Genomic DNA, 12747 nt, shown 5'->3' on the forward strand with positions numbered 1-12747 from the left:
AGATTGAACATGAGTTTTAGGTGCAAATATGTGTTTTAGTGTATTTTTTCAAAAAATTATTTGTGTTGGTCGCAAAGTTGCATGAAGGAGGATGTGGCTATCGATGACCCATTAAGACATTTGTAATCTTCAGGTTGTCTACTTTCAAAAAATATATAGGGTTTAGGGGTTCACTTACTTTTCACGGTGTGTAATCCCTACATTTTATAGGATGATACTTTTTTAACATTTCCAGCTTCAAAGCAGAATTTTGTTCCTTCCAGTTCTAGCGATTTTCTGAAGACACGTGCATGCGGGTGCAGGCCATAGTGATATGTATGAACTCTGCACATGTTGAACTCTTATTTTTAGGAGGTTTGGTGCATTTAATTTTTTGTTTGGTTTCCGCTTTTAACAACTAATATACATTTATTTGCATTTTTTCATAAAACATTCACTTTAAATCAAAATTGCATGAAGGTGCCTGTTCGTATACAGTACCAAGTGGCATTCTGACAATGCTGCAGGTGTCTACTTTAAGAAAATATATAGGTATGGGGAGGTTGGATGCTTTTTTAATGTTGCAATTTACTTTTGATTTGTCCATCTCAAAACTGGGAAAATTGCTCTGGCTACTGGAGGTGCAAAATTTCCAGAGACCCTTGGCAGCGAAAAGGTTAAAATAATACCCTAAAAAAGAATGTGCTCAACTTACCGAACGTGCACGGTGGGCGGGCATTCAGGGTGTGTCTTCATCTTCATCCACGCCTCTTCTTCCTCCGATGTCCTCCGGTCCCATCCTCCTCCGGCGCTCGCGAACGGACATTACCTGGGCGCATGCGCAGTAGCATGCGGCTTCTACTACGGCTACTGCGCAGGCGCCCTGGCCATTTTTTTTATCAATGTCCGTTCGCGAGCGCCGGAGAAAGACGGGACCCAAGGACATCGGAGGAAGAGGAGGCGTGGATGAAGAAGACGGCGCCCAGCGTGCACGATGCGTAAGTAGATCACATTCTTTTTTAGTGTGTTATTTTAAAACTGGGGGTAATTTAATATAACATTTATGGTGCCCGAATAGCCTTTTTAAAGGCTATTCACGCATATGTGGGACTCTATCAGCATGATTTTGCTGATAGAGCCCCTTTAATGAGGATCGGTCACTGACATGTTTGTTTCACTGAATACTTGTGTTCACCATTAAAAAAAACGCCTGCGGTATAATTTCTATGTACTGTTATTCCTCCTGGAAATATACATAGCTAAAATCAACATGGCCCTAGAATAGAAAAGAATGTGCAAAATGCTCAAAAGAGAAAACCTTTTGGAAAAAAAAACAAAAAAAAAAAAAACACCATATATACTCGAGTATAAGCCGACCCGAATATAAGCCCCTAATTTTACCACAAAAAACTGGGAAAACTTATTGACTCGAGTATAAGCTGAGGAGGGGGGGGGGGGGTGCAGCTACTGGAAAATTTCAAGTTTTTGGGTGCAGTAGATGCTGGGTGCTGGGGAAGGGGTGTTTTGGTTAGTCTGCCCCTTTCTAGAGCTTGAGGACTGCCCCCCCCCCCCCCCCAATTGGAATTCAGCCTGGCTGAAATAGTGAAAAAACAAAAGAAGCTTTAAAAAAAATAAAATAAATAAAAGTTGTAAATCCCTCCTTTCCCTAGAATACATATAAAAGTAGTAAATTACTGTGAAACACAAACACATTAGGTATCCCTGTGTCTACTGAATATAGGGGATCTGCAGTGCTCCTATTAACCCCTTCTCGACGGAACAGGAGCACTGCAGATCCCCTATATTCAGTAGACACAGGGATACCTAATGTGTTTGTGTTTCACAGTCATTTACTACTTTTATATGTATTCTAGGGAAGGATTTACAACTTTTATTTATTTTATTTTTTTAAAGCTTCTTTTGTTTTTTCACTATTTCATGGGAGATTATATACATAACTATTGTGGCTGGTCATAGGCAATCCCCCCCCAAAAAAATTTTTTTTTTATTTTTTATTGCTTGACTCGAGTATAAGCCGAGGGGGGCTTTTCAGCACAAAAACTGTGCTGAAGTACTTAGCTTATACTCGAGTCAAACAAAAAAAAAAAAAAAAAAAATTTTATATATATATATATATATATATATATATATATATATATATATATATATATATTTTTTTTTTGGGGGGGGGGGGTCTATGGCCAGCCACAATAGTTATGTATGTCAGTCTTATGTCGGTATGTCAGTCTTAATCTAAAATGAGCAGGATGCACATATTAGTTAGGAAATGCATGGTTTTTAATACGTTTGGTGCATTATTTATCAGTCCCTGCCCTTGATTACTAAACCCCATCCCTGAGTCTTAGGGGTCACGGCGGAATCCGCAGGAAGATAGGGCATGTCGCTTTTTTTCCCCCCACTACTATACAGATATAGCAGTTGCCAAGTGCGAGGTCACTTCAAATAGCTGCGATCTTTATAAGCAGCAGTTCAAGCTGCATATAAAAATGACACTCTCATCTATGTCTTCAGCTAATGATGTAATCTGTTTGTTTTTATTTTACTGGGATCTTGACAGTATATAACATTTGTCCTAGGTAGTTGAACCCCATTAGCAACAGCTCTATCTGTACACACTGGCAATAGAGTACTTGTATGGGACAGATTCTCCCAGACCACACTTAGGGATCGTTTACACAGGGCAAGAGGGGGTGGATTTTGGCACTGAATCCACGTCAGAATCTGCCCCTTCACATTAGAGGTCTATTTAGACCACTAGCTTACTTTTTTGCTGCTCACGGAAAAAAGAAGTGAGTTGCTCCTTCTTCATGCGGATTCCATGACTAATTCAGCCCCGGCATTCATTTGGGCCTACTCCGGAGCGGGAAGCCGCGACTGTCGGAAGCCGCGAGTCATGGCAGGGGCATTTTGGCCCTATTCTGATGTGGCTACCAAAGTCAAAATCAAGACCAAAATACGCATAACCGTGCCCCGTGTGAACTAGCCCATAGTTAGAGAGAGTTACAAAATCTATTTTCACCAGGTTTCCCTTTATAAGGGCTGCCAGAATTTTTGATATACACTCACCGGCCACTTTATTAGGTACACCATGCTAGTAACGGGTTGGACCCCCTTTTGCCTTCAGAACTGCCTCAATTCTTCGTGGCATAGATTCAACAAGGTGCTGGAAGCATTCCTCAGAGATTTTGGTCCATATTGACATGATGGCATCACACAGTTGCCGCAGATTTGTCGGCTGCACATCCATGATGCGAATCTCCCGTTCCACCACATCCCAAAGATGCTCCTCTATTGGATTGAGATCTGGTGACTGTGGAGGCCATTGGAGTACAGTGAACTTATTGTCATGTTCAAGAAACCAGTCTGAGATGATTCCAGCTTTATGACATGGCATTGCATTATCCTGCTGAAAGTAGCCATCAGATGTTGGGTACATTGTGGTCATAAAGGGATGGACATGGTCAGCAACAATACTCAGGTAGGCTTTGGCGTTGCAACGATGCTCAATTGGTACCAAGGGGCCCAAAGAGTGCCAAGAAAATATTCCCCACACCATGACACCACCACCACCAGCCTGAACCGTTGATACAAGGCAGGATGGATCCATGCTTTCATGTTGTTGACGCCAAATTCTGACCCTACCATCCGAATGTCGCAGCAGAAATCGAGACTCATCAGACCAGGCAACGTTTTTCCAATCTTCAATTGTCCAATTTCGATGAGCTTGTGCAGATTGTAGCCTCAGTTTCCTGTTCTTAGCTGAAAGGAGTGGCACCCGGTGTGGTCTTCTGCTGCTGTAGCCCATCTGCCTCAAAGTTGGACGTACTGTGCGGCGTTCAGAGATGCTCTTCTGGCTACCTTGGTTGTAACGGGTGGCTATTTGAGTCACTGTTGCCTTTCTATCAGCTCGAACCAGTCTGGCCATTCTCCTCTGGCATCAACAACGCATTTCCGCCCACAGAACTGCCGCTCACTGGATGTTTTTTCTTTTTCGGACCATTCTCTGTAAACCCTAGAGATGGTTGTGCGTGAAAATCCCAGTAGATCAGCAGTTTCTGAAATACTCAGACCAGCCCTTCTGGCACCAACAACCATGCCACGTTCAAAGGCACTCAAATCACCTTTCTTCCCCATACTGATGCTCGGTTTGAACTGCAGGAGATTGTCTTGACCATGTCTACATGCCTAAATGCACTGAGTTGCTGCCATGTGATTGGCTGATTAGAAATTAAGTGTTAACGAGCAGTTGGACAGGTGTACCTAATAAAGTGGCCGGTGAGTGTATATGCAGCTATATACAAAGGGGAAATTCAGGGTGCTGTACAAGAGAAACATAGATCACAGCCAAGTGTTAACACTGGAAATCATGGGTTGCATTTACATTAATATCATAATTCATTAGTTATCTATATACTATATTACCTCATTTGCATCGACCACCAATAGTACACCTTGGCAGGCAGAAAGAGACCTTGAAACTTCATAGCTAAAATCAACGTGACCCTAGAAAAGAAAAGAATGTACAAAATTCTCAAAGCGAAAACTTTTGCCGCACAATGTATGGAACTTGGAAGAACACAGGATAAATTCAGAAAAACTGTGTATCTGTATACTTCAGCACGGGCCTTATATCCCAGGAGCTCGATGGGATCAAACTTGTGCATAAAACCTAAGCAGCTGTCGGATTCGATAGAACTCACCCGGCATCTGCACATCCACAAGACGACCATGAATATAAACTACAGCAATGAAACGTCACAATAGACTCACCGGAGTGTCTATCAGGTTTAAGAGATACTTCCTCCCCTCGTAGGTGTAAAATAGAGACGCGGTCTGCGCTTTCACGGTGATCCCTCGCTCTCTCTCCACTTGTAGCTTATCTAGAACTTGCTTATTGGAGGCAGCTTTTGGAATACACCCTGTGGGAAGGAGCAAGATACATGGATGTGCAGTATTCCTAGAGTAAGGCATTACATTGCAGAATTCTCCCGAAATAGTCAAGTCACTGCAAATCCTACCATTACTCATTTTGTGTATACTGCTTTCAATCATATATGGGTACACGGCTGATTTCATGGGGTGATTCCTGATGCCCCAGATGTGGCCTAGATGGAGTGTGAAGTCCTGAGCCCCTACTCGAATGGCGACCATTGAAAAATATACCATACTAGACTATAAGCGGTACTCATACGGTAGCTTGTATGTTCTCTGTTATAGAGGATGATATGAAGCACACACCAAAAAATGTAGGTATGCCCTGAATCCCATTCCATGTTAGGATGCGGACTGCAGCCCACTAGATCCAACCTGCACCACTCATGATGTGATAAAGTATTCTGTTCCTATCTAAATAATATACCGTCTATACTCGAGTATAAGCCAACCTGAATATAAGCCGAGGCCCCTAATTTTACCACAAAAAAACTGGGAAAACTTATTGACTCAAGTATAAGCCGAGGGGGGGAAATGCAGAAGCTACTGGAAAATTTAAAAAATTAAAATGGTCGGAGTTTTTGGGTGCAGTAGTTACTGGGGGAGGGGAGGGGGTGTTTTGGTTGTCTGTCTGCCCCTTCCCTGAGCTTGAGGACTGGGGTTTTTTCCCCCACTTGGAATTCGGCCTGGCTGACTATAGGGGATCTGCAGTGCTCCTATTAACCCCTTCCTGATGGAGCAGGAGCACTGCAGATCCCCTATATTCAGTAGACACAGGGATACCTAATGTGTTTGTGTGTCACAGTCATTTTCTACTTTTATATGTATTCTAGGGAAAGGAGGGATTTACAACTTTTATTAAAGCTTCTTTTTTTCCCCACTATTTTATGGGAGATTCTATACATTGATATTGCGGCTGGTCATAGACCCTCCTAAAGAAAAAAATATATATATCTTTTTTTGCTTACTCGAGTATAAGCCGAGGGGGACTTTTTCAGCACAAAAACTGTGCTGAAAAATTTGGCTTATACTCGATTATATACGGTAATGCCGAAGTCCTTGGCTCATGAAGACCCGGTGTGCCATTACAAAGTTCCTCTGCGGACTTTTTGTTATAATTATACCTATGGGGAAACCACTGGCATTTCCGTTGCATTTCTGGTTGGATGAGTGCTGCCACATATTCATTACATCTCATGTCACAGCGCCATTAGGTACATTGTGTAGGGGCAATGTCTGGTATTGCAGCTCAAATCTAGTCACTTGAACTGGATTGAGTTTAAAAAAAGACCAAGTGACCAATAAACATGGCATCACAGGCCTAAAAAGGGGGTGCAGTGCTTGCCACTGCACTAGGGCTGGGCTATTAGGACCTAAATAAAAATTAATCAGACATTTTTACCTCAATTAATTACAATTAATGGGTGGCTCAGTGGGTACCACTATAGCCTTGCAGCGCTGGAGTCCTGGGTTTGAATCCCGCCAGGAACATCATCTGCAAGGAGTTTGTATGTTCTCCCCGTGTTTGTGTGGATTTCCTCCCATTCTACAAAGACATACTGATAGGAAAAAAAATGTACATTGTGATCCCTATATGTATATCCCTATATGGGGCTCCCAATCTACAAAAAAAAATATTTTTTTTTTACAATTAATGGTAATTATTTAGGCCACACCCCTTTGAACCACACCCTTATACAGTATGACTGAGTGTTGGGTGAACCTTGCAGGATTTGTCTTGCAAGATTCACCCATTCTGACCGAACTCAGCTGCTATAATTCTACTGTGGGGTCTTCAGACCCCAGAGTATAATAAGCGGAGACCCCGAGGAGGGGAGCTAACAAACAGTGTTGCTCACTTCTCCTGGGCTCCAGTGCAATTCCCTTCTGACAGACGCAGGGAGTCACGCCGGAGCCCATGGGAGGTAAGTAACACTGTTTTATTGGTATGGTCCTAACAAAACTGCAAATATTGTAATAACCGAACTGAAATAACCACTGTGAAAAAAATAAATCATGCTGATTATTCTGGTTGAGGTTCGGTTATGGTTATTTTCAATTTATCGCCCAGCCCTTCACTTTGCTGTAGCCTGTTCTTTAACCCCTTTCCGGTCAGTGCTGTGTTACATTGCTGGGACCTGGGCTAGGCTCGCACAAAGAATACGCCCTCACGTACCTATGTTGACAGAATTTTGGAAGGAGGTGATGGAAAATATGACAAAAAGCTGTCAAAACTAATGCCCAATCTACCCTACATTGTAAAGTGGTTAAGCTCAGACATGCATTCTAATATCGATGGCCGACCTTAAGAATAGTTCATCAATATTACAATTCCTGGAACCTGCATAAGAATGATTTCACATTCAACCATATACATAGGAGAGGTCTGACGTCACAAGGTCACACTGTGTGAATAGGAGTGGGATGTATCAATGAGGAATATATGATCATACCTGTAATTTCAAGCAGTCTGTCTGCGAGGGTACTTTTCCCATGGTCCACATGTGCAATTATGCTAAAATTCCTGATATATTCAACCTCATATTCTGATATGTCAGTTCTTTCCTGAAACAAACAAAAGCTTAGTTACATCTACGCAACAAAACAGACTCATCTTTTAATCTTTCCCAAATGTATGTGGCGCTGGTTAAACACATCATCCCCGTAGTCACTAGACGCCTCATTTAACTGGCAGACCTCTCTGCAGGTGTCTATGGGTTCCTTCACACGGCAGAGAATCCGGAATTCGCGGCAAGGTAGGTCATGTCGTTTCTTTTTTCCGCTACTAGCTTGCGGAAAAAAAAAAAAAAAAAAAAAACAGTGACTCCCATTGAAGTCAATGGGAGCCATTTTTGCAGGTGGATTTTGAAGCGGATTCCACGTCAAAATACGCCTGCAAAAAACTTAGTGTGAACATACCTTATGTGGGCTCCAGTGTCACTGTGGTAGATAGGTGAGGTGATAGGCTGATTTTTAGCACCCTTGAAAGGAGACTTAACCATAAGGAGTTACCATTAGTTATAGCTGCTAGATTGGTGAGGGTCCATGTGGTCAGATCCTCACTAATCACCAGAATGGGGGCAATCCAATCCCCTTTATGCAAGATGTAAAACCAGAAGTGGTTGTGAAGTGTCCTGATGCTCCATTGAAAGACTATGGCACTAAGAGAGATAGTAGAGCACAGCGCCCCCATAAGGATGCATTTGCAGCTGAGCTTTAATGTTGTTTTGTTGGAAAGAAGGGAATAAATTGTTGCCAGCAACGCTCTGCCAGGGGGACAATAGGCAGGCATTTTAGGGTCGTTCACACTACCATTGGTGGCCGTCAGTAGTGTCCGTTACTAGCGTCTGTTACAAGATTTTAGCAACGGACAATAGCAGAACCGTCACAAATCTGTTAAAATTTCCATTCATTTCAATAGGATTTTATCTTGTTTCCATTAGTGTCCGATTTCCACCAAATTCGTCATGTCTTAAATTTTTTGTGGACAAAAAAAAAATCTGACATGCAGAACTTGTGTGTCCATGAAAAAAAAAAAAATCATGACGGACATCAAGAGTCCGTTAGATATTTACATTAAAGTCTATGGGTATCAGACAGTAACGGATGGGCGGCGTATGTTATTACTGTCCGTTTTTTTTTTTTCTGTGTGTGCTCAGGAAGCAGGAAAAAAAAAGGGACACTTACAGACACTAATTGATGCTAATTAAAGGGATCCTATCACTCAGACACGATTTTTAAGTACCACATCGGAATAGCCTTAATAAAGGCTATTCATCTCCTACCTTTCATCGTCTTCTCCGTGCCAATGTTCGCCTACGATCCCGGTTCTTGTCGGTATGCAAATTAGCTCTCTCGCAGCACTGGGGGTGGGCCCCAGTGCTCAGACAGCACTGGGGGAGTCCCCAATGATGCGAGAGAACTCTCTCCAGCGCTGCCTCCATCTTCGTCAGCAGCCTCTTCTTCCGGCGGTGGCTTGTAACTTGTAGGCCTCGGGCCTTGGGCAGAGTAGGCTGCACATGCCCACAGGCCATGGGAAAATGGCCGCTTGAACAGTGTTGGTATTTAGAAAAAATCGTGTCTGAGTGATAGGATGGACACATTAACATCAGTTAGTGTCCGGGAATATAACCTTAGAATCCAACATTGCTAAATTTCCTTCCCATAACACCTACCAATGAAGAAGAGACGGGACCCTGCACACCAAGCAGGGTCAGCCAACATTCAGCAAACCAGAAGAACAAGGTACAGAGCATACAATACACAATACAGTCACGGCTATATACAGATTTCCGCAGATGGAGACGAACCATCAGCATAGGCCATAAACAATAAATAGGATTTCACCTTTTTAGAACTATACAGCGCCACCTGTGGTAGATTTGTAGGATGAGAAGTCTGTAACAAGCAGCGATTTCCCCGCAGGGCTGATTTCGGCCATCTCTGCCTTGTCGGGTGTCTATGGAGGGCACAGACTTGATGCTTCCACCTCCACAGATGTAGACACTTTATAGTGCGACAAGGGTTTACAGCAAACATTTCTCCACGATGAGTCCGGCGGCTCCTGGATAAGGCCTCATACGTGTAGCGCAGCCCAATGAGTGAGGTTAACCCTTTTATTACAAGAACACTCCATCTCTCTAATGAAGGGTAGAATGGGGAACAAGAAAAATAACAAAATGTTAAAATTCATTAGTAATACTGGATAATAATTAATAGTAATAATAATACACTCTACTGTACATTAGTCATAGGATCAGAACAACAGACGGATAGTAATAGAAAGACAGAGGTCACGCTTTATTGCTGCTGTTACACATCCACATCTGTGTGCACTGAGCTTTATATACACTGAGGATAAAACAGGATTCCCAGCCAAGGGATTCATTCTGCTGCCTGCTATGGCGGGTGATGGAATTTCCCAAAAAGCACCGTTGAATTGCGTCATACAGAATGTCATAGGAATTAGAGATGAGCGAGTACTGTTGGGATCAGCCGATCCGAACAGCACGCTCCATAGAAATGAATGGATGCACCTGGTACTTCCGCTTTGACGGCGGCCGGCCGCTTAACCCCCCGAGTGCCGGCTACGTCCATTCATTTCTATGCGAGCGTGCTGTTCGGATCGGCTAATACGTACTCGGTCATCTCTAATAGGAATCCATTATCTACGTGTCTGAAAATGGTTCAATATTATTCCCATGTACACCTTAAAGGGCCTGAGTTCTGTTGTACGGATTAAAGGGGATGTCCAGGAGTACTGTCCAAATCAATCTGATATCGTAAGCAGAAATATACAACTGCACGCTGGTAGTAAGGCTGCTGATGCCCTGCAGGTATTGTGAATGGTCCCATTAAGTAGAATAGGACTTGTGAACAATATTCGTCACATCATTGCCCTTTTGTCAAGGGACTATCCCACAAACTGCTACATAAGTGAGCAGAGCTTATGCAAATATCTATAAAAGTGGGTGTCAGCAGAATGTTTAGTGGGTATTCCAATGTCAGTTCCTAAAACGGGCACACACATGTTGGAAGGTATCCCGGATGGATGCCTCAGTAACCTAGCCACCCAGCGCGCAGGATATCAGATGTGAGACTATGGCTATGTTCACACCTGCATAAGAGTCCAGCAGAAATCTCAGACAAAAGAGTCCTGCAAAGCAGATACCAGACTCGCTCCATTTTACATAACAGGATCAATCTCTCTCATTAGACCATTCATTCCTACAGTATCATAAATTCTATGTCGTGTAAATCTGATGCAGATATGAAAGAAGTGTAAGCCTAGACACAGAGGCGTAACCTGAAGCTCCTGGGTCCAAATACAAAATCTGTAACAGGGCCCGCACTGATCATGTGCCACAGGGACTGGACAACCTGTGGACCTGCCATATGTTCTCCGCTCACTCAATGACCTAACACTTACATCCTCCATTATCAGAACCTCCCACGCTCGTATACAAGACTTCTCCCGAGCTGCACCACTTCTCTGGAATGCTCTACCCCGGACAATCAGATTAACTCCCAATTTCTACAGTTTCAAGTGCAAACTAAAGACGCATCCTATAACAATTCCTAATGTAAACCCTTCCGTACTATAATTAGAATCCCCAAAATGTAACCCTCCTCTGTCCCCGCTCCCACATTACCCCACATGATATGATGCCATTTCAGGCTAACTTTATATGTCCAAGCTCCATCCACATGTTACAGGACACGACTGGTGACGGCTCATACAGTTTTATGTTTGTGTAATGACTGTAACCTCTATTACAAAATTGTCTGACCTCTGTATAAGCAATGCCACCCCTGCTACCTCTTGTGTCACCCCCTCTACCTCATAGATTGTAAGCTCTTGCGAGCAGGACCCTCAGTCCCATTGTGTGAAATGACTTTCTTTGTAATGTATCTTTCTGTCTGTATTTGAACCCTACTAATTGTACAGCGCTGCGGAATATGTTGGCGCTATATAAATAAAATGTATTATTATAAGTGTCTGGGACAGAAGGCCCCTTTAAATGCTGTAAACAGTTAGCCCCCTCTAGTGGCTGAGCTCTGGAATTTCATGCTGATGCCACAGCAGTGCACAGAAGTTTAAGCATAAAGTTTTCACCATTGTATAACATTAAAAAAAAAAAAAAAAAAGTTTAGCACAAAAATGAAATTAGTTTGGTTTCTGTATAGTCGCAATACAAGTGTGGCGCTATCCGGCAGAATGTATGCGGTGCGGGTATTGTGTCACACAGCGCCCCCTGTATACTGAGCCCGGCGGTGACACTGCAGCGGGTGTAGTCACAGGCTCCGGTCACCACTACTGCCCGGCTCGGTCACTCACCTTCCTACTACACCATGTCCTACACTCTCTGTACTCCATGTGACAGCCAGGCTCCCGGCATGCACCGCGCACTGCTCACCTTAAAGCGGCAATGCCATCAATGTACTTAAAAGGGAAACCGTAGACAGACTTCTCAATTCCTAATACTGGTAGAAATATGTTCTCCTCCACATGTTACTGCACTTACTACACTACACTACAGTGACACTGGGACAATTGGGTCAGAAACGGATTACGCTGGGTGCACACCAGCGTCTGAACTCCGTTATCAGGTTTCCGTCTTCTACAACATGTCATGCCGAGTCCGGCCGTGAGCGCCGGTGAAGGTTTTATGCTCTCCGCCGCGAAACCGTTTTTTTTTTTAAACCGGACACAGAGTCGTACATGCAGTACTCTGTGTCCGGTTTTAAAAAAACGGTTTCGTTGCGGAGCACACAATACACTCACGGCCGGACTCGCATGACAGTTCACCGTCTGTTGCATGTAGAGGACGGAAACCTGCTAACGGTGTCCAGATGCTGGTGTGAACATACAGTATAAGTAATCCTTTCTACAGGCAATTTTGGTCTAAAACTTTGGTGTATTTTAGGGATTGTTTGATGTTTTGACCACTTTTTATTCCACTTTTTGAAGAAGCGAAGTGCGAGAAAACGGCAATTCAGCCATTTAGATTTTTTTTTTCTGCTATGGGAATTCACTCTATGGCATAAATGTTTTTTTTTTCTATTCTAATAGTTTGGTCATATTCTCACTTGGAGATTTCATTTTTTATAATATTTTTCTAAAATCTTTTTTTTTTTTTTTTTTAAATCCCTGCATTGCCCCATTGGGGCTCAAATCTGGTATTTTTAGGTTGCTTGTACCAATGATTGCAATGCTACAGTTCATGGAAAAATCCCAATGTAACTATTGAAGTCTTCCACAGGCAACCCTCAACAGTTATATTACTATGGCATATAATGGAACATGGAACTAGG

The 12747-nt window shown here is 43.0% G+C and overlaps 1 protein-coding gene across 1 annotated transcript in view; it reads right to left on the minus strand.

Moving 5' to 3' along the window:
• GUF1 (GTP binding elongation factor GUF1) overlaps nucleotides 1-11809 on the minus strand; it is a 40697-nt gene extending 28888 nt beyond the window's left edge. Inside the window, exons 1-5 of the mRNA XM_075261602.1 lie at nucleotides 11771-11809; nucleotides 9280-9572; nucleotides 7386-7497; nucleotides 4771-4919; nucleotides 4423-4503 (exon numbers count right to left, since the gene is read on the minus strand). Of these exons, the coding sequence (XP_075117703.1) occupies nucleotides 4423-4503; nucleotides 4771-4919; nucleotides 7386-7497; nucleotides 9280-9471 (534 nt within the window). The 5' untranslated portion in view covers nucleotides 9472-9572; nucleotides 11771-11809. The remainder of the gene's footprint in view (nucleotides 1-4422; nucleotides 4504-4770; nucleotides 4920-7385; nucleotides 7498-9279; nucleotides 9573-11770) is intronic.
• Nucleotides 11810-12747: the final 938 nt, after the last annotated feature.

The sequence above is a fragment of the Leptodactylus fuscus genome, chromosome 1, assembly GCF_031893055.1.
Source record: "Leptodactylus fuscus isolate aLepFus1 chromosome 1, aLepFus1.hap2, whole genome shotgun sequence".
NCBI classification, from domain to species: Eukaryota; Metazoa; Chordata; class Amphibia; order Anura; family Leptodactylidae; genus Leptodactylus; species Leptodactylus fuscus.